General features: G+C 44.1%; 1 protein-coding gene across 5 annotated transcripts in view; it reads right to left on the reverse strand.

Moving 5' to 3' along the window:
* The window catches only part of FHOD3 (formin homology 2 domain containing 3), a gene marked incomplete at both ends in the record, with an annotated part of 515,230 nt that overhangs the window by 11,996 nt on the left and 480,410 nt on the right, over positions 1 to 22,824 (reverse strand). For 3 of the 5 annotated variants that reach the window (XM_080714776.1, XM_080714775.1, XM_080714774.1), the window contains 7 exons: positions 2,361 to 2,522; positions 4,934 to 5,105; positions 10,616 to 10,808; positions 15,343 to 15,533; positions 18,711 to 18,872; positions 19,565 to 19,684; positions 21,892 to 22,074. In XM_080714776.1, the coding sequence (XP_080570902.1) occupies positions 2,361 to 2,522; positions 4,934 to 5,105; positions 10,616 to 10,808; positions 15,343 to 15,533; positions 18,711 to 18,872; positions 19,565 to 19,684; positions 21,892 to 22,074 (1,183 nt within the window). Of the gene's footprint in view, positions 1 to 2,360; positions 2,523 to 4,933; positions 5,106 to 6,917; positions 6,942 to 10,615; positions 10,809 to 15,342; positions 15,534 to 18,710; positions 18,873 to 19,564; positions 19,685 to 21,891; positions 22,075 to 22,824 lie in introns of all 5 variants that reach the window. The other 2 variants (XM_080714772.1, XM_080714773.1) reach the window with 1 other exon arrangement.

Consider the following 22,824-nt stretch of genomic DNA (forward strand, 5'->3'; position numbering starts at 1 on the left):
CCCAGTACCACACACTCACACACACACAAAAGATCATGATGGGCATGGTGGCACATGCCTGTAATCCCAGTACATGGGAGGCTGAGACAGGAGGATCATGGGTTCACAGCCAGCCTTAGCAACTTAGTGAGGTCCTCCAGAACTTAGACCTTGTTTCAAAACAAATTTAAACTAGTGTTGAAGGTATAGCTCAGAGGCACACTGCCCCTGGGTTCAATCCCAAGAACCACAAAAAAAAAAAACCCAAAATGAAACAAAACAAACCAGTGAAAGCACAGGGATTGTAAGGGCACAGAGTGATGCAGACTATTAGCAATGCTACTATTCCCCAAGACCTCAGCCCCCACCCCTGAGGTTCCAAAGGTGTTGAGGTTCCAAAACTGTTGGCCAGGGTGAGCCAAGATATCCAGAATTTGAAACTCTCTGCGGAATATTCTCAAGTGCATCCAAAGTTGAGAATCCCAGCTTAAGAGCCTTTTCACTCAAAGTGAGAGCCACGACAGCAGCACTGACTTCACCTGGGGGCTTGTCGGCACCAGACTCTCGGCCCTCACATCCTAACCCAGTAAGACTCACCCCACCCCAAAGGCTATTTTACTTTTTAGGGAAAACTTTCCATCAGAAACTGAAGCAGATCACACTGGGCGTGGTAGCGCACGCTTGTAATCCCAGCATTTAGGAGGCTGAGACAGGAAGATGGCGGTTTGCAGCCAGCCTCAGCTACTTAGTAAGGCCCTTTGCAACTCAGTGAGACAGTTTCAAAATAAAGAATAAAAGGCAGGTGTGGTGGCGCACCCTTGTAATCCCTACACTTGGGAGGCTGAGACAGGAGGATCGCACAGGTTCGAAGCCAGCATCAGCTACTTAGTGAGGCTCTCAGCAACTTAGTGAGACCCTGTTTCCAAATAAAATATAAAATATGTCTGGGAGTATAGCCTGGAGGTAGAAAGCCTCTGGGTTCCACTCCCAGTACCACCAAAAAAAAAAAAAAAAAAAAGAACAAAAAATAGGGTTGGAGGTGTAGTTTGGAGGTAAAATGCCTATGGGTTCTATCCCCAGTACCCAAAAAAAAAAAAAAAAAAAAAAAAAAAAAACCAACCAACAAACAAAAACTACTGAAGCAGACCATATGAAAGGAGCACGGCCTGAGGGAATTTGTTTTAGTGTGTCTTACCTTGGAAGCAAGCATGACAACGAGTCAGGAAGAACCGCAAGGTCCAAGGCAATCAGCCCACACCTCAGTCACCTCCTGGGTGAGCCTAGAACAGGCTGAGGGAGTCCTGCATTGAGTTCTTACTGAACTCACTGCTTGGCACTCTGCCACTTTAGTGAGGCAGAAGGAGGGAGGCACCAGGCTGTTGTCTTTGCATTATCCCTATTTTCTGAAGCAAAGCAGGTGGAGACTAGAGCCATCTCTGAAGTGACCCAATAGGGGGCTAAAGTCTGGCCTGGCAACTCTCCTGAAATACCCAGGGTCCAGATAATGCAGTGGTCACAGGACCCACAGTGCTCCCATTCTGCACAGAGTGGAGACTGTGTATAACACCAGTAGAGACAACTACCCCCAGTTCAGGGTACAGGAGCAGGCGCAGGCTCAGATCAAAGGGGAGCATCAGTTACCTTGATGTTACTAAATCCACTGGTGGGAAAAGGAAAAAACCAGTCAACCTTGGTTAACCTTAAATATTTTAAGCATTCTGGTGATCATCAAATCACTTGTTATGGGTTTCACTTCTGCCATGCAGGTGGCTGTGGTGAGCCCTCAGGATGCTAACCCAGCAGTAGCCCCTGGCGCTGGGTGAAGGCAGAGGACAGCCTCTGGTGAGCACTGGGACAGCACTCACGCACTGCTCCTACACACCAGAGATATTTAAGGGCATTCCTGGCAACAAAGTGTGCATTGTGAGGCCTGACCACAAAGAGCACAGAAACCAGACACAGCTGCAGCCCCTCTCCTCCACAAAGGCCAACGCTGACAGTGAACTTGACCCTTTCCTTTGCCTTTTTTTTTTTTTTTTTTTTTTGCAGTACTGGGGGAAGGAGCCCGGGGTCATTCTACCTCTATCCCCAACCCTATTTTTTATTCTTTATTTTGAAACAGGGTCTCACTGAGTTGTGAAGGGCCTAAGTAGCTAAGGCTGGCTGTGAACCATGATCCTCCTGTTTCTGCCTCCCGAAGGCTGGGATTACAACCATGCACCACTATACCCAGCCTTTGGCATGTTTTTGAAGAGTGCAGGCGGGCACTCCAGGCAACTCCTGAATATTCACAGCAGCTGCCCTCTGTCTCTGCCCTTCTCAGTCCCATAGAATGGAAAGGAAGATTCCTCCAGGGCTCAGCCCTGCTCAGATGCACTCACAGGATTTGCGGTTGGCGCGGGATCGCTTCCTCTCCCGGGGCACCACGCGCTGGCTGGGCACTTGGGTGGCCGACTTGACGATACGGTCCATGATCTCATCGGCTGCATCATCTGTGACATTAGGTGAGTCATCGGTTCCCATAGTCCATGAACTTGTGGATCCTGAAAAATTAAACAACCAGAGTGCAATGTGCTCAGAGAGAAGGAAAAGATGAGAGAAGGTACACATCGGCGTCCCTCTGGGCAGTTGAGATCAGTCAGCAACAGATCCCAGCAAGGGCCAGAGTGAGAGCCTTAGCGTTAGAGACACATCGAGGTGCTCGCCTGTCCCCACCTGTGACCTCTGCCCTCCACGCTCTGCCCAAGCTCGTGCTGGGGGGCGCTCATTTCATATTGCTCTATGCCCCATCTGTGTTCTTGTCTCTCATTGTGATTTAACTCTCTACCCCCGTTTGTGCTTCTTGGTTGTGTGATCATCTGAAGGCAGAGGACCCATGCTCTACCCTGCTGTGTGCATCACTGGTCTCCAGCGATGCATGTGCAGTAATGCACAGAGGCCGGCCGAGCGGTGCACCAACGCAGCCCACTACCAGTGATTGTAGGCACTAGTGAATGTCAGCAAGCCCTAACTTCTCACATATTTTATTATACACAGTTTATCTTTGGATTACCTAACCTTTAAAAATTGTACCAGAGTCAGGAGTGGTAGTGTATGTCTGTATGCTTATAATCCCAGTGCTTAGGAGGTTGAGACAGGTTTGAGGCCAGCCTCAGCAACTTAGGGAGGCCCTGTTTCAAGATAAAAATGGCCGGGTGTGGTGGTGCACACTTGTAATCCCTGCACTTGGGAGGTGGAGACAGGAGGATCGCACAGGTTTGAAGCCACCTGCTCTGGCTTAAGAGACCCTGTTTCCAAAACTAAAAAAATAGGTCTGGGAGTGTAGCCCGGATATAGAAGGGCTCCCAGGAACCCCAATACCACCAAAAAAAAAAAAAAAAATGAGCCGGGCGTGGTGGCGCACGCTTGTAATCCCAGCATTCGGGAGGCTGAGACTGGAGGATCGCGGTTCACGGACAGCCTCAGCTACTTAGTGAGGCTCTCCGCAACTCAGTGAGACCCGGTTTCAAAATAAAGAATAAAAAGTAGGGCAGGGAATGTAGCTTGGAGGTCGAATGCCCCTGAGTTCCATCCCCAGACCCGCGGGAAAAAAAAAAAAAAAAGATAAAAATGGCTGGGGATACAGCTCAGAGGGAGAACTCCCCTGGGTTCAACTCCCCATACTGCCTCTCCACTCCCAAATGATACAAGATTGCCTTTTCAACCAGCTATAGGGATGTTGACACACTTTTTTCTTTGGGACATTTTCCCAATCTTTGACCAGAAAATAAATACATGTTGAAAGAGTTCAAATCCAGCATCAAAGCACCTACCTATAGACAAGAAAGAAGAAAGCACTCCCAAAACATAGGTTTCTAAGTAATGTCAAACAGTTAGAAATAACAGAATGTTTCTATAGGAGGAAAGATGTACAATGTTTTCAAACTATTTATTTTTACTACTCATGCTTCATTTTGTAATTAATGTACAATTTATAAAGCCTGTAGGCAGTTCTCAAATTCCTTGCCTATAGTACACAGGTAGCCCTGGCCAAAGGTGCAGCTTGGTTAAAGAACAGCTAGCTTTTTCTGGTTTGGAAGGAAAACAATGTTTAAGGTCTTAAAAAGTTTTTAAATGTAATGTTAATATATATTTAAACATGTTTTGTTCTTTTCCCATACTATTTTTTTTAAGTTTGGGGGCTTGCAACTACATGGTTGGTAATGAGTGAACCAAGCACAAACAGAAATTGATGGAACTAGTTGAGGATAGTGGATCACAGTTCAGTAGACCATGGTTTTCATGGACATGCATTGTGTGGTTAAAATTTTATTGCAAATACATTATGTCTACGATGTAGTCATGAGATATACCAGTGGAACTCACACGGCTGAAATGAATGTGTAAATACTTCGCACTTTTTGAGTGAGAGGAGTGCCAGAGCTCCTGGTGCTCTGTCACCTGCAAGCATGAGAAAGCTGAGGCTACAGGACCATGATGTTTTCATATGATAAAGGCTTTTTGTTTTGCTGCTGTTGACATAGTTATTACAATTCATTTTGCTTAGCTATTTAATAGGAGCATATCTACAGCACTAGAACATTGCACAAACAATACATTGTAATTTTCCCGTGCATTCCTAAGGGAACTTTATCTGCTCGTTCCTATTGGAAGGCTACCTCCTTCCTGGGTGGCAAAAAAATTTTTAAGATTTTTTCCAAAAAAGGATTTTTTAAATTGCTGTTGAGTTTTCCTGCCTTCTCAGAGGCCTCAGGATGGCACAGCCTTGGTGACAAGATTCTACTCAGAGCCTAAGAACAGCACAGCCAGTGCACCCAGCAAGTTCCTATTTCCCCTTTCACATATTGATTTATAATTGTCTCTTGCTGGGCAGTCATCTTCACTCTATGATGGAGACTCTGGACTCCCATGAGTGACCAGCCAAGGAAGACGAGCCCCATTTACCAAAGCTCACCTCGGCTTGCTCGGCTGCGTGTGCGCACACCCATGGTGGTGGCGTCCTCCACAGATGGAGAGGAGGTTTTCAGCACGGCCTTCATGTTCTCATGTTCAGCTGCATCCTCTGCGTAGCTGAGGCCTTGTGGTTGGCTTGGTGGAGCTGGAGAACTGCTGGAGAATTTGCCAGACTGTAAGATCAAAGGGGAGTTAGGATGTGAGGACACTACCCTAAAAGCCAGCTTAAGTTTAGAAAACTCTGAGTTGAGGAAAACTTTCTCTCCTCTTTTTTGTTTGTTTATATGCATTCTGCAGCCCCAAAAGTTCTGGCAGTCATGGAGGCTGTCAACTAGTGACAAAACAGCTAGGTGTCTGCATCCTGGTCTTCTGTGGACTCACACTGCACTCCTAGCCCAGGAATCCTGCCATGTGTGGGGAGCAGGGTCCCTGCAGCCATGTGGCCTGGAACCTTCCCCACCAGCACATGGGAATACAGTCACAACACTTGTCAACTGATGACAAGACATTTGTAGCCATCTGTTCACAAAAGTTGCAACATCAGAAAGAGAAGCCATTGCCCCATCCGTCCATCGGAAGGGGTCTCTCTGAGCTCAGATTTCCCAGTGGGAGTCAGCCAGGGATGGCTGACATCAGTTCAGGGAAAACTTAAAAAAAGCAAACTGGAGCTCTGACAGGAGAACTGAAATGTGCCTTGTCAATCAAATGTGGTGAGTTTTTTTTTTTAAAGTAGATAAATGTTTCATAAATATCACTTAATGGTAGACTTACAAAGGTGGGATTTCAATCACAGAATCACAGCATCTTGAATGCTGTGGAGGATACTTCTAGGTCTAATCCAATCACTTTATAGAAAAGGAAACTGAAGCCCTTCAAGAATAAGTGGCCTGCAAAGGCCCCAAGGGGTTAGTGTCAGGGTGTAGACTAAACATGACACATCAATTCAAGCGGAAGCTGAATTTGCTTCTATCAAAAATGTAGTGGTTTTGATAATCAATGAATACCATGATGATTTCCTCTAATTCTACCTGAACAAAAAGGTAGGGCATACGTGTTTTTTTATTTTTATTTTTTTACTTATTTGTTTATTTATTTGGTGGTACTGGGGTTCCTGGAAACCCTTCTACCTCCGGGCTACACTCCCAGACCTATTTTTATATTTTTATTTGGAAACAGGGTCTCGTAAGCCAGCGAGGCTCACTTCGAACCAGCGTGATCCTCCTGTCTCCACCTCCTAAGCGCAGGGATTACAAGAGTGTGCCACCACGCCCGGCGGCATATGTGTTTTAAAGAGGTATACTGGAACACTGTGTGTACATAAGGCCAAACATCTGTGCAAAGAAAAGTCAGATTGATATTTGCAAGCTTCTGCTCCACAGTTTCTGGGCTTCCACTTTTCATCCAGTGTCTCAGCAATGGCAAGGAGACACACCTGTGGCTTGTACCATCTACACTGCTCTTCCCACTGGTCTCTGGTTCTTGCACCTGTACCCAGGTTCAGGGGAAGGAGCCTGCTGCCAGCAGTGCACACAGGGGCTGGTGAAGGAAATGGCACTTGTCAGAGGCTGGCCATGGGCTCTTGGCCACTGCTGTACTTCTTGGTTTTAGGACTCTTTCTGTAGTTATTACAGAATCCAGTTCTCACACCTGAGTTGGCAAAGAATCGGAAAAGGAGCTGGAAGGAAAAATTCCTTGTTCACTTTTAGAGAAGGAAGGAGAAGTCCTCTGAACCTGCCACTAATAACAGGTCTACTGGTTAGCCTAGATTCTGGATCAGTTTGGAAAATGTAGTTAACCCCTCAGTGGCACACACAGCATGACAAGAACTCATCAGGTGGTTAGCAATTGCATGAAAACCAACCAGAAAAATGTCCATGCATGGTTTAAAGCACAAATGGTGCTGGCACTTCATGCTCATTATGTTAGGTTAGACTCTGTAGCACACACAGGAAGGTCAGACGTGATCTTCATGTTTATACTCATACCTCAACTTCATCCTCGTCATCAGTCTACCCGACAGGACAGGACAGGACAGAAAAGACAGAAGGAGTCTTAGAAGGCAGAGAAATCAGCAAAGACAAGATCACCTTAACATCACAACACATTGAAAAAAAAGAAAGAAAGAAACTGGCCACCACAACCAGGGTTCACTCCCTTCAATATGGAACTGAGCGGTCCTGCTCTCTGGCACTCTCTGGACACTTTTCAGTGAGCCACAAGACCAGCTCTGATCAGAGTCAGAGGGACTCACAGTGCTCCAGGCCGGTCTCCTGACCTCAGTACCTGCTCTGTGCCTTGCCATGTGGTGGCCATGGCCTGCTGAGCCTCCACCTGCTGGTTACCAGGATCTCTCTTTTTTTGTGTGTGGTACTGGGGTTCCTGGAAGCCCTTCTACTTCTGGGCTACACTGCCAGACCTATTTTTACATTTTTTAAATTTGGAAACAGGGTCTCCTAAGCCAGCACGTGTGGCTGGCTTCAAACCTGCACGATCCTCCTGTCTCTGCTTCCCAAGCGCGGGGATTACAAGCGTGTGCCACCACGCCCGGCTTGGTTACCAGGAGCTCTATGAATAGACTGGCTTGAATTTACCTGGCTGCATCTATTAGCTGCTATCCCCGAGTCATCTTGAGAGCCTCCCTGTCCAGTCTGCTGAGATAAGGCTACATTGAATCCTTGCACACACATGCTAGACGGGACAAGTGGAACAGCTCCCCGGTGGAACGCATCTTGTGACTCTCTCCTCAAAACATAAAGCTATGAAGCGAAGATCTAAGTTCACTGTCACCCAGCAGCCATCTGAACTGACTTTCTGTACTTTGAATTAGTCTACCAGTAGACATAAGTGACAACTATATGCTTTTTCTAAATAAAAATTGAGGGGGGACAGAAAATCAGGCACAAGTGTTCTGAGAACACTTCTGACCACATCTTCAGAAGTTAGAATGGCAAGATGCTTCCAGTGCCTCACATTCCACGTGGTCCCAGCCGAGAGGCGCTGTGACACAGTGGCAGAGATGACCATCCTGCTCCACTCTCTTCTTTGGCTTATGTCTCCTGGCTATGTCTTTAGCCAGGGTGCCCGGCATTGTTTTTAGCAACTGGTATACATGCCAAGGGCTACATATCTAGAATCTCTGGCCCTCTCAGTTTTCCTAAAAGTGACTATCATTTCCTTGTATAGAAGAGGAAGCTGGTGCTGAGGGGCTAAGGGTATCACCCAGGAGCCCAACTGCTTCCACCTGGGGCCCTGGGACTGATCCTTCTGAGCTCTCACAGCCATTTGGATTAGGATGGAAGCGGAAAAGCCACAGCTGCCTGGGGTAGCCTTATCTATGTCATCATTGATCTGCAGCCAGTTTGGGATGAGGAATGAGATTCTCACTGAGCCTTTCCTGGGGGGAGTCCTGGATTATAAGAAAGGAAGACTGGCATGCCTCCAAGCAGGTAGCGGGGAGAGGCAACAGTACTCTGGAGCGGATATGGTGCTGACTCTATAAAGGCAGTCTTCAGATTTTATCCCTGTTTTCTCATTTTGGCTTGATTGCTACCACTTCCAGCCTCATTTTTATTCAGAAACTACACTGGAAATGGCTGCACAGTTTTCTCTAAAATCTCTTCATGCTCCTGTGTTTGGGTGCCATGATTCTAAATCTATTGCCTGGCTTTGGTCTCGGTGGTTTCATTTGTGTACATGTTGCTTACTAACCATACTGTGGCCTCCTTGGGGTATAAGCTTGTCTCTTTATACTCACTCCTTCCTTGGTGCCCACTGCAGGGCTCGGCCTTCTGTAATTGAAAGTTGAGAGGGAGGCCTTAGGTCTGTACTTGGTTTTGGTGACAAAATCCTAATGTTCCAGCAGATGGCAGACTTTCTACGTGAATGATTCCATTCTGCCCTCTTAAAAACATGGACTAGGTGGAAAATGAACCCTGACAATGCCTGCACTGCCAGGATTTTAATGGCAATTTAAATATCTTTTAATCAAACTCAAGAAACATTTACCTCTGCTTATAACAGGGAAAGTGAAATGTTCTAGAGAAAGACAGAATTTAAAAATTAGTGGGATCTGCTCAAAAATCTCAAGTATTTGGCAAGAAACATTGATGTGTTTCCTAAGTATAAGCACATTGGGCTTGTGTCTTTGGCCCTCCAATGTGTCTAACTGCCACAAAAATAAGTGACCCCCATTTTAAACTTTTAAATACAATATGTTGGAATGGAATGTGGGGCATATTTTACACAAGTGGATTCAATTCCCGAATCCTCAAAGAAACTAAAGATCCTGTGGAACCCAGATTGGTCTTTTGGGAAAAGATTCTCGGCTGATGGCACTGGCATTCAGAACTGACAGGGGCTGTAGTTTCTAGAGAAAACTGCCCTGAAACTCCCTAAGGGCCCAGAAAATCCCCAGGAAATAAGGGTCTTGGGTAGAAGTAGGTGGTGAGAAGACTGATAGTCCATGGTTCTACTGAGAATTACGTTAAATTACAGTAAAAATTCTCAGTTAATGCATCTGAGTCTCTCTCAGGAATGTGGACTCTTTACCAACAAACATGCTCCCTCTCTTTTGCCTACAACACGAACACACCTCCGTAAGGTCTTCTCAGTTTATTTTCATCTTCCTCCTCAACTGAAGGAAGAAAAATCTGCCTGCCTCAGCTGAGACTTACAACCCCTCGGGTGATGGCACTCTCAATGGCTTAACCCTTTACTCCTGTCATTCTTTGTATCTCTGGGAGACATGTGATGCTCAAATACAACCACAGAGCAGGAGAAGTTCATGGACACCAGTCCAAACAAACAAACAAAAAATTATCCATTGAAGAGGCCTTCAGTGGATTCCAGATAAGTTCTCTCAAAATGGTGAAAAAGGGAGGATTCTCAGAAACTGTCTTTGTTTTGTCTGAAACTGAGTTTATAGCCTCATAGTAATGGATGAGGGGCATGAGATACCAACTTGACGTGGATGTTTTATGAAGTCACATCACAGAGGAGGACTTGTTCTAGGTATCTTTGTTGATCTTTGGCATCTTTGTGTATCCCTTGATACTCCACTTACTAAATATACCCCAAATACCTGCCCACTGCAGCCAATGCTGGGAGGCTCAGGGCTGAGGTAGTGGAGATAAAGAACTCAAAACAGGGCAGACATGTAAGTGTGCAGGGGTACCCCAAGGTGCTGTAGAGAGCCATCTGTTGGACTCCTTATCCTTGGACAGTTACTAAGGGCCCATGAGATTATGTCTTGAAGCAATCACATCAGTTTCTCTATTTATACACCCAAATGAGTAGTCCTGTGTCAAAAGATTGGTTTTATAACAATATTATGATGACTAAAATCATGAAATCAATTCCAAATCAATACATCTATCTTTCTATAAGTGATGCTACCTTTGATATTTTTTCTCTTCCAATTTTATCATCTAAGTATCATCAGCATTATACAATATACTAATATGGGTTACAATTCCTCTTGCAGCAACACAATTTTGATTTCTCATGTCCTACGTCTTCATTTGTTACACAGTAGATTTTCACAGAAATGGCAGAGGAGATGAGGGTGCTTTTTAAAAAAGCACCCCCCCATCAGAAGGTGGTGCAACTCCTAAACTGTGAGGATTTACGGTTGATCTTACTTTCAACATGAGTGACAGGAAGAGACTGATTTCTTGAAACTTACATCGGTGATCATCTTCCCTCTGGTCTTATTTCTCTCTCTGTGGTTGGCCCGTTTCTGTTTCTGTTGCAACACCCTTTCCCTGGTGGTGCGATACTCCAGTGCAAATTCACTAATGATCCTGCAGAACTTGTTTATGTTCACTTCCCGAATTGCATAAGGTGGATGGCCCATAAAGAGCAAAAAGGAGTGGAATCTGCAAGAAAATAAAAAAAAAGAAAGCAATAATGGCAATGACTTTAGTTTTAAGGAACAAAAGGTACTTGTCTAAAATCTTTCCCATGAGTCAAGCTCTCACAGGGGGGGCACTGTCCTTTATTTCTGGGGCTTTGAATTTCAAAAGTTTTCCCAAGTGAAAATATACATGAAATGTCAAGTTCAACTTACTTTCTCATTGATGGAGGTTATATTTAGGTGGTAAGATTAATTACTTCTTATCTGTATTTTAACATTTTTTATTATTTTAAGGAAAATATTGTTGCTTCTAGATTATATAAGAATTAAATAGGAATAAAGAAATATTGATTAGAAATTTTGTTAATACTTAGAGTAGACATGAACAGAAAACGTGTTAATGATGGTTTGTAAATAGATGCTTATAAAGTTTTCTTTGAGTAAATATTTTGAAACATTTCTCTTGAAATATTATAATCTTAATTAGGAAACACCAAATAAGCAGAAAAAGTAAATTTATTTCAAGTATTTAATTTAAAAGTTAAAATTACTAGATTCTATTTATTTAAAATTTTTTTGTGTGTGTGTGGTACTGGGGTTCCTGGAAACCCTTCTACCTCTGGGCTACACTCCCAGATCTATTTTATACTTTTTTTAAATTTGGAAACAGGGTTTCTTAAGCCAGAACAGCTGGCTTTGTGACATTACCAACTCTATGAAAAGCCAATGAAAAAATGGGTAAACTGAACCTCACCAAAATTAAAAACTTTTTTGCTTCAAAGGAAACATAAAGAGTGAAAAAAGAATATTTGGAATGAGAGAAAATATTTTTCTTCATCACACACAACAGATTATAGGTGTGATGAAAAACTTATGTCCAGAATAAATAAAGAAATTTTATAATTCATTGCTGAATTTTAGATATTTTTCCTAAAAAGGTATGCAAAAAGCCAAGAAATACATAAAAAGATGCTCAACACCATCAGTCAAGAGGAAATGCAAATCAAACCACAATGAGCTACTACCTCATGCCCACAAAGTTGGCTATAATCAAAAAGATGGATAAAAACAAGATTTGGTGAGAAAGTGAAGAAACTGGAATGCTCTTAACAGTACTGGTGGAAGATAACGTGCTTCAACTGCTACAGAAAATGGTCTGGCAATTCCTCCAAAAGTTAAATGCAGACAGACCATATGACCTAGCAAATTGCTGCTGTGCATAAACCGCAAAGAAATGAAAGCCAGGTGTGGTGGCACATGCTTGTAGTCCCAACATTTGGGAGCCTGGGACTGGAGGATCACTGTTCCCGGACAGCCTCAGCTACTTAGTGAGGCCCTCCTCAACTTAGACTCTGTTTCAAAAAAATAAAGAATAAGAAATAGAGCAGGTGGTATAGCTTGGAAGTAAAATGCCCCTGGGTTCCATCTCCAGACCAGAGCAGGGGGGGGGGGGTTGAGAAGCCAGGCGTGGTGGCGCACACTTGTAATCCCCACGCTTGGGAGGCGGAGACAGGAGGATCGCACAGGTTCGAAGCCAGCTGCGATGGCTTAAGAGACCCTGTTTCCAAATAAAAATATAAAAAATAGGTCTGGGAGTGTAGTCCAGAGGTAGAAGGGCTTCCAGAAACCCCAGTACCACCAAAAAATAAATAAAAATAAAAATAAAAAAATAAATACAAAGAAAAGACGTATACATATACAGCTTTCCACACAAATATTCACTGCACTATTAATCATAATAACCAGAAAGTGGAAACAACCCTAATGTCCATCAACATATGAATGCATGTCTGGAATACCAGGCCCTGCATGAAGACCCCTCTCTGACTTCATCAGTCGTGACTCCAGCACACTGGACTCCTGGCTTTTCCTTGCATTAGCTTACCTCAGGCCTTGGTCCTCTGTGCCACCTGGAGGAACACTGAGGCCTGTGGAGGGGAGGGTGAGGTGGCCGCTCTTCTTGGAGGAACATGGGTCTGAAAAAGCATCCAGCACCAACTGTGTGCTGTGCCTAGACAATTTCATCTAGAGAGCTGCAGGGAGCATGCGCCCAGCTGAGTCACTGCTTCACTGCCTGGGAAATGTTGGCAGGAAGGGAGAAAAAGTGGAAGTAAAGCCAGCAGGGCTCAGTCCTCCATCTCCTTTCCAACAAGATTTTCCTGCTTGAATAAGTTCTGCAGGTGAGGCTTCTGCTGAAGATTTCATTTGAACCCAGGTTTCTACGGTTTAGGTGTTGTGGACTGTCTACCACCTGGTATACCCCATCCTCATTACCCATGTGCCTTTTACCACCCGCCATAACTGTAGTAAATTTCTGGTCACCCTGGTCATCCCCAGTGGGATGGCCAATAGTGAAGAAATAGGAATTCAGGTCAGGAAGGAGCATCTATCACTCAAGAGTCCATCTTGGATAGAACAATTAGAGGAAAGATAGCTTTTTTTTTTTTGTACTGGGGATTAAACCCAGGGGATTTTACCTAGCTGAGCTATACCCCCAGCTCTATTTTACTTTTTATTTTGAAACAGGGTCTTACTAAGTTGCAGAGGGCCTTGCTAAGTTTCTAAACCTGGTCTCATACTTGTGATCCTCCTGTCTTAGCCTCCTAAGTATTGGGATTACAGGCATGTGTCACATATCTGGCTACAGAAAGTATATCTTAAGAAATAGACTTATCAGTAAAATGAGTCATTTTTGACTAGGATAAAATGGTTAATAAAACCAGGCATCAAAGCTTCATAAGAATTTCATAAAATTGATCCAGTTTTATGATATTTCAAATAGAAATTATTTATTTTTATAGGATTTGTTTTTTTTTCCTGCAATTTGGGAATTGCTTGCATCATACAAAGTATAGCGGTCAGATCAGTTCACATTACCTGCTTTCCCTTTTTAATCATGTTAAAAGCATAGTGTACTTTAATTTTTGTAAAAAAATTTGCAAAATATTTTATAAGACACTCCTATCCAGAGAGTAATCGTAAGGTCTTAGATAAAGATAGGGGGATTTAAAGTTGAATAAATGCACTTCAAAAGTACTGATTAATGATCATTGTCAACCTGGAGAGAAGTTTATGCCCCACCAAACATTTTTATAAACTCCCCCCCCGCACCCCCCCGTTTTCAATAGTCTGAATCAAGACCCAGGAAGCATGGTTATCAAAGTAGCAAAGGACACAAACAGAAAAGAGAATCATGATTATGAAATCCCTGTATAGGCTGAGGAAGGAAAGAAGGGAGAAAGTGGAAAGGTTAGAAGGAGAGGGCCCTGCAACCATATTCTGTGATGAAGCAAAGGAAGAGAAAGTGAAGGCTCATGGCAGGAATGTCTGGGAAGCTAGAGGACCTGGATTTTAGCTCTGACTGCTACCACTTATTGGAGAAACAGTGCTGCAGCCACAGAGGTGTTCAGACCCAGTCAGCCTCCTGTGTGAAGCAAGGCCTGACCCCAGAGTGCCATGACTCCAGGGTCCTTTGGATCCTATAACTCTGAGGAGGACTATTTCAGAGGAGGACACCTGTGGTGGAACCCAACCTTCACTCAGGCACCTGTGGCATGGAGAAGCACTGGGGAATCCACAGCCAGGACCTCTGGCTGCAGATAAGGTAAAGGAAGAGCTGTTCTAACAAGTGGAGCTGCTTCTCAAGGGAGCGACGAGGTGACATTGTTCACGTAAATGCAGAGATGTAGCGTTCAATTTGTAAGAGATCTTACAGAGGCAATTTCCAGTCAGCTAGGATTTGGGGATCAAATTATCTCTGACATTTCTTCCAACTTCAAGCTTAAATGGTATTATGTTATTGTGTAATAAAAATGAAGTATCCAGAGCCGGGCGTGGTGGCGCACCCTTGTAATCCCCGCGCTTGGGAGGAAGAGACAGGAGGATCACGCAGGTTCGAAGCCAGCCACGCGTGGTTGCTTAGGAGACCCTGTTTCCAAATAAAAATGTAAAAATAGGTCTGGGAGTGTAGCCTGGAGGTAGAAGGGCTTCCAGGAACCCCAGTACCACGAAAAAAAAAAAAAAAGAAAAGAAGTATCCATGAAACTGACCACAAAACTGTTAAACATCTGCATCTTACGTACACTTGTTATGTACCCAGAATACAGTAACTTTATTTTTTTTTACCTTTGTAAGGTTAACCTTCAGATTCTGGTTTACATAGTATTTCCTTCCTTCCTTCCTTCCTTCCTTCCTTCCCTCCTTCCTCCCTTCCTTCTTTCCTGTTTTCCTCCCTCTCTTCATTCCCCTTTTCCTTTTTCCTTTTTTTCCCCTCCCCTCCTTTTCTTTCTTTTTTTTTTTTTGTGCTCCTAGGATAGAACCCAGGGGCCTTCTACCTCTGGCCTACAGTCCCAGATCTATTATTATATTTATTTGAAAACAGGGTAAGGCTAAGTTGCTGAGAGCCTAAGTTGCTGACGCTGGCTTCAAGCCTGCGATCCTTTTGTCTCTGCCTCCTAAGTACTGGGAGTACAAGCATGTGCCACCATACCTGGCTTATAGAATATTTTCAAAATTCCATTGTACCAATATTTCTATAAGTTCCTCAATATATTTACCTGTTAATTATCCTTCTATGGACAATCTTTAAAATTATAATTCGCTCTGCACAGTCTTTCAGGAACTCTGACATTCGTTGTTTCAAAACTGGTTTCATTTCATGTTTCGCAATTGCCTTGAGGTGATCCCATGAAGCTTTGCATCTTCTCTCCATCTGACATAAATTATCCTGAAGTTGATCAAAGTCAACCTGAAAATCAGAGCGAGAACAGTGTAAAAGGACTGAAACAACCAGACACCAATCTGAACCAGGAGACCAAAATGCCTCCAGGAAGAAACAGACATCAAAACCAAACCTACTTCTTAAAACACAAACATATTTATGGCCTAAAAATGATTCACATGTGTATTTGTCATTATCTCGACATCAAATTATTTAGTGATAAAACTGCTTTCCAAATGAACCCAACTCACAGGTCACCTTTTCTTGCCTTATTTGGGAAGAAATATTACAAAAGTCTTTAGGAACTGTGAGTTAAAACACAAGATGAAAGAACTTAGTACAAGATGAACCAAGTAGATGTCTCATAAAACTTCAGAGCATGCTTGTTCTTCAGGAATATTTCAGGGAAGGCTGAGGAAAGCTCCCGTGTCATATATGGATGGCTCTGCTTTCCTGGGGCCAGCTTACAGGCAGCCACTTTCTCTTCACTATGATCTAGAAGTTGTATGACACATTATTTTATTAACCCACCATTCACACATTCAACCAACATTCATGGAGAAAATCTCCCTACCAGGCACTAAGAATACAAAGACAAACATTAATGAAACCAAGGAGCCTCATTATACAGCCAGGTGATTTCCAAGCTGTGAAGGGCATACAGCACCCACCAGGTCCACCTGTGTGTGCACCTGCACATATACACCAAAAGTCTCCATATCAAACACAAGCCACACATGCAAAGAACAGATGGGACTCAGCGCTTGCTTTGTCTGCAGGGAGGAGCGACAGTTTGGATTGGCTGAAGTGGCCTGAGATGAGGTTTTCTAAGTTAATGCTTTCATAGAATTTCTAGACATTTTAAAAAATTATGAAAATTAAAATTTTTGAGCATCAAACAGAAAAAAATATACTTGAGGGCCACAGTTAATGGAGATAGGAGATGGGAAGGAAATAGAGAGGAATATGAGGGGAGACAAACATAAAAAATGGGCAGGCTGAAGGGAGAGGTACCAAGGGGGCTGGACGGTGAGTGATGGTGGGGACAGAGAAGAGAGAAGGAAACGAAGTCAGAAGGAGCGGAAGACCAGTGGAAAGGCAGCACTGCACAGGAGTCAGGCCGTGGTTATGCAAGCAGGGCCTGGAGGAGGAGGCTCGGCAAGGGCTGGCTGGCATGACCTCAGAGACTAGCCCCACCAGAGAGCACCAAGGTTCCAAGACAGATTCTGGGAGAGGATCTGTGGCTCCAGCAAAGGAAGACACGCCGAGCACTGGGGATTATCCATGGGCCAGGCAGGACACTGCATGGCCTGGCTTTAACTCAGTGTTTTTTTTTTTTTTTTTTTTTTTTTTTTTTTTGTGGTACTGAGGATGGAACCCAGGGGCATTGGAATTTCTGTTATTTTTTATTCTTTTTTTATTCTTTATTTTGTTTTTTAATCTTTATTTTGAAACAGGGTCTCACTGAGTTGCAAAGGGCCTTGCTAAGTAGCTGAGGCTGTCCACGACCTGCAATCCTCTTGTCTCAGCCTCCCAAATGCTAGGATTATAAGCATGCACCACCATGCCCAGCCCTGCATGGCCTGGATTTCTTGATGCTATAGAGCCAACAGGCTCCGAGAGCAAAGTCTGAGAAGAGACAGCAGTTGCCCTCTTGTTCTCCTGCTGAGGCCAGGGGATCTAGGTGGAGAGACATTTTCAGTCATTGCCAAAGTCAGCGTGTGGAGGCTATGTGCAGCTTTGGTTTGTGAAGCCTGTCGTTAGATGAGAAGTTATATAGCTACCCAGCAGGCTTTGGGGAATGGCTTGATACTGAGGGGGCAGGCACTGGACACTCGCCTGCTGATGGGACACTAATGCCCGTCCAGGCCACATTTGTTCCCAGCAAGCGCCAGCTGGGGAAGGCCTTTGGGAAAACCACACACTTTTAATTCCTAACAGAACCTTCTGAGAAGGTGCTCATGGGATGTGAGAGCAGAGGCTGGCAGATTCTCTCTCTGAGAAGCACTTTTTGTCTTGGCTACAACATTGAAGTAACATTTGTGAAGATTTAAAAATAGTACCTGTCACAAAATGACTAGGTACAAGTGCCTGTTAAATAGGGGCCTCTATTCTGAGGGTTCCTGTCAGCTCTTGGAGCTGGGATACCACTGGCTGTGCCTCTTTTTGCTTGTGGGCAGGTACACCATCAATCCAGCTGAGGAGCCCCTGCTTGGTGTACCAGGTGGCTGCCAGCCTGTGACTCTGAAGGCAGGCAAAGGTGCCCCAGCCTCCAAGTACCCCCATGCCAATCCTGTGGGAGAAGGCAGAGACAAGAGAGAAGGACCAATGCTGTCCCCCTCCCCTGTCCTTGGCCATCCCACCTTCAGCTTATCTCTTCTTATACTGGACTTCAATTTTCCTGGCACTCTCGATTCCTACCCCAGCCCACGGTGCCTCCCAGAAGCTCTTCCACAGTGGCCTGGCTTCTGGCCCTTACAAAAAGCCCTCCCACCCAGGGAGCTTCCTGTGCTCCCACTACCTTCCTCTCTCCAGTTCTACTGCACTGAAGATTCCTCTGGGTATTGTTCAGACTCAGTGACCCTCCCCAGCCAGAGGCAGCTGAATGTCCACACAACACAACTTTCTCTCTTCTAATAAACTACATCCTCATAAAGAGAGTAACTCCACACTCACTCTAAGAGCATGCAGCAGAGGCACAGTGCTATTTAATGTTTACAGCCCTATAAAAACATTCCCCATATGGAAGATCATGGTGATGGCGATCTGTGGGCAGCAGGGCCAGGCATGCCACGTTTTCTGGCTCCACACCTCACTGCAACATTCCAGGGACATCTCAGAGGATCCAGGTGGCGTCTTTTTGACATTTCTGTCCACCTCACACTGGCAGCACAGTTGGGATGTTCTGGAGAATGCAGCCCAGGAGCACCACTGCCAACAGTGGATGGGGGAGAGAAGAGCTATGGCATACCTACCTACATACCTCAGTAGGAAAGAATTCAACTGAGAAGCAGAGATAGGAAAAAGATCCTAAAAGTTCATTCAAAAAAGGCTTGAAAGGAATAATATTTGCAAGCTCTAGATCAAGGAAGATGAAGGCAGGCAGCGCCAGACTTCTTAACAGAGCGTGTGTGCCTCTGAGACGAGACAAAGACTAAAGATCCAGCAGTGGAGGCCTTGGCGAGGCCGCGTCTCGGGACGTACCTTGGCTGACCTGGTGATGGCTCCAATCTCTGAATACAGATCAGAGCTGTCTGGGAAATTTTCCACCACCATGGTGCACACGTGGTGGAGAAGTGACTGCTTGTGTACTGTGTCTTTCACTTCTGGAACCTTCTCGAGGTAGCTTAGCTCAAACGCTTTGGCCTGTTCAGTGACATTCAATAAAAAGTGAGACAAGTTTTTTGTAGAATCTTAAAACAGCACAGATGGTTAGAATCAATGAGCCGCTGCAGTAGCCAACATTTAGCTTATCTGTGTTGGAAAATTCTCTGGCTACACCCTCCATCCTCCTTTGCCCATCACATGTGGACCAGGCACAGTGGGGATGAAACAGGCATCCAGCCTTTTCCTACCACAGGCCTGAACTACATCCCGAGGCTCAACCCTCGATCAGGGTGTGTAGGACAGGGTCTCCTACAACTTCTTTCTCCCCTTGCCCTGATGCATGCCTAGTTTCTGACCAGGGTCAGGCCAACCATAAAAATAAATTTGCTTTGAACAAATATTCAGAAAATGTGAGTGATAACTCAAGGTACAAAGAAACAAACGACAAAAACCAAGTAGGCAAAAAATTTCTCAGTGTTAATTTTGAGAGTAGCAACACTTTGTAAGGAATAGTGTACTTATTTATAAGCTTTATTATAGTCATGTTCAAATTGAAATAAATGGACCCTAACATTTTAAAGACAAGATTCCTTTTAGATTTTCAGCCAAAAAAAATTACAAATGATGTTTATTCTGCTGTGCTTTAGAGAATCAGAGATAAAACCTCCATCTGCAAATGATGGGCAGGGTTCTGTGGCAAGAGAGTGGGGGACAAGCCTGGGAAGACTTACATTAGTTCCATTTAGAAAGTTTCCAATGGCTAGGAGAGTGGAGAGGATGAAGCCCAAGGTTTTATTGTTCTCCAACTGGTCTATTCCTTCCTTCAGGTCCAAAAGTGGTTCTGCCACTTCCTTTCAGTAAAAAAAAAAAATAGAAGATCACAACTTGGGTTTCTTATTTTAAATTTTCATACAGTGTAAGTGGAGATCTTACCAATACAGAGTGAGATCTCAAGCAATGGGCATTTATTTGTTCCTAGGTATGAGAATGTGCCAAAGATGACAAGGAAGAGTCCATCCCCCAAAGACCTCACAGTGGAGCTCAAAGGGCTTGTGTCAGGCTAGAAACACTCTGTCTTCCCTGTTCCTGCCTGTCTTCTGAGCTCAAGTAGGAGCTTCACGTCATCCTCCCCCGCCCACACACACACACACACACACACACACACACACACACACACACACACTCAGCTCCTGACCAGGGCTGACTTCCCAGACAACCTTCCTCACCATGCTCCCTCAGCTCCTGGGCTGCGGTCCTCCTCTTTGCCTTCCCTCCTCCTAGGCAGATGACTCTAGAAACTATGGCCTCGCTGTCCTGGGCCACCTCAGTCTCCTCCTTTCCCTTCTGCACTCTGCGCTGGTCACCTCCTAGCCACGGTCCTTATTGCCCCCACTTCCTCAGGCCTCCCGGTAGCCTCATGATCTCAATCTTCCCCTCCCTCTTTCCTGTGGCCCCTACCACACATCCCTGCTGAGGCCCTCCCCTGTCCATATCCCAAGGCCAGGAGATTCAGTCTCAGTTCTCCAGCAGCCTCGCCTCTCTGCCCAGTGAGCCTTGCCAGTACTCAAACCAAAGCTGGCACAATTGTCTGACTCCTCCATGATGTTAGCTTACTTTTTTTGGTTATACTGGGGATTGAATCCAGGGCATTCTACCTCTGAGCTATATCCCCAGCCCTTTTTATTTTTTGTTTTGAAACAGGATCTTGCTAGGTTGCTCAGAGTCTTGCTAAGTTACTGATGCTGGTTTTGAACCTGCAATCTTTCTGTCTCAGCCTCCCAAGTACTGGGATTTCAGGTATGTGCCACCACGCCAGGCTAATGCTGCCTTATTTTGCTAGAGTCACCCAAGTGTGCCAACTGGTTTTGAAACTAAGTTATACCAGCCCCCTTAGCAGTCCTAGGTGTTTTCAACTCTGCTAGAATCCCTAATGAATTCAAACAATATAGGTTGGAGATCCCTTCTCCCAAACGCTTGCGACCAGAAATGTTTGGGATTCTAAAAAATACTTGCATATATGTAAAGAGAAATCTTGGTTTGAGATCCAAATCTAAACATGAAATTTATGTCTGCTTCATATAAACTTTTTACACACAGCTGAAGTTAATTTTACATAATATTTTAGTGCACCTGTGTTTTGACTGGTTTTCTACTGTAGCATTATATTGGCACTTGAAAGTTTTAAGATCTTGGAGCACTTAGACTTCATATTTTTGGAGTAGGAATGCTCAACCTGTAGCTCCTCCTTGAGGTTCCCCATACTCACCACCACACACACGGCCCTTGGTATAGGGCCGTGCTACCTCTTTTTCTAGGAGATAGATACCCAGAGCCTCTCTACCTGGGTTTCTGCATCTAATCCTCTGGGTAGGTCGCCTCAACTAAGCTCCCTGGTGATTCACCATCCATCTCTCCCTTTCCTTCCCATGGGCTGCTATTCAGCCTGCAAAAATACTCCCACTTCCCCAGTGCAGGGGGATGCCCATGTCTTGCACTTCCTACTCAAGAGGAGTCTTCCTTTGCCTTCCCTGTGGGGATCCCTTTCCTTCTAGTTTCTTTTCAACAATTTGCAATCTACTTCATCTTCAACTTTCTTCTGAGAATATTTTCCCAAATGACCTGCTAATTGTCATGGCCAATGACAGCCTGGGTGATTATGATTAAGTGGAAAGATGGCAGGAAATATATTACATTGTACTTTTATTTTCCTAGTTTTCTACAATGAAAATACAGTCTGAAAGAAATATTGTTTTAAATCTTTTTTTCTTTGCAGATCTGGTGATGAAACCCAGGGACATTTGACCTTCGAGCTACGCCCCCTCCCTGGTGCCAGCAGGTACTTTAGAATAACTCCTCATTGGCAGGCCGATGGTCACTTAGTATAGACACAACAGACATCACCCAGAGTTAATGATGACACAACAGTGTCGTCAACTCACCCTTCTAATCCTGTGTCAAGAATGATTGACCACCACCTAAATATTCATCATTAAAAAATAAACTGGCTTTCATAATATGGGGGACAGAGAACTGGCTGCCTCTCTTATGAAGTACTTACCTTTTCTGTGGTTTCATAATCCATTTTGAATGCCCAGAGGTGAAGTCGAGCTGAGAGCTCACTGATGGAGGAAAGGGTGAGCAGGAACTGCTCTGCACTGCCCAGGGGTACTTCCGGGTTGGCCAGCTGAGCTTCCTGGATTTTCTGCTTCTCTTCTTCTGTGGGAATCATGGTTAGAATTTTCTAGAAAGATGGAATGATAAAATATAGTCTTCTTAGTAATGGGACTTACCCCAACCCTTCAATGTTTTCAAATCATATTACAATTTTTCAGCCAGGTAGTAGACATATTCTGTTTTAAAATTATATACAGATGTTATATCGTCATAACCAAGTACATTTTAAGCAATTTGCCCAGAATTTTCAGATTCTGCATTTGAAGGGTAGTCTATGCAAGAAAAGGGGATGGCAGGTAAGAGAAAAGTGAAAGATACGACAGATGTTTGAAGAACAACTCCTTATTCCCTAGGAAACACAGTGAAGCATGTCAGAGATAGATGTTTTGCTGAGCTTCTCACTGATTAACTTTGGAGTTTAAATAAATGCGTTGTTTACAAAGAACACAAACTGAATTTTGGCTCATGTGATATATTTAATTTTAATTTGTTTTGGCTATGTTTCATAACTTAGGTGGAAACAATAACTTTAAATAATATCAAACTCAAGTGTGATTGAAGATAAATGATGATGTTATTTACACAGAGTAATACATACCTGCTAATAAAAAGGCATCTGTTTACTTTTATTGACTTCTGGTAAAAATCAATTACGGAAAACAGACCAGGCAAAAAGACATGAGAATAACTATAAGTCTTTCAGGTTCAAATTCCTTAGTGATTAGATTTTTTTTTTTTTTGAGTCTAGGGATGGAACTCAGGGGCATTTGACCTCTGAGCTAAACCCCCTGCCCTATTTTTTATTCTTTATTTTGAA

This window comes from Muscardinus avellanarius, assembly GCF_963383645.1.
Source record: "Muscardinus avellanarius genome assembly, chromosome: 17".
Classification (NCBI taxonomy): Eukaryota; Metazoa; Chordata; class Mammalia; order Rodentia; family Gliridae; genus Muscardinus; species Muscardinus avellanarius.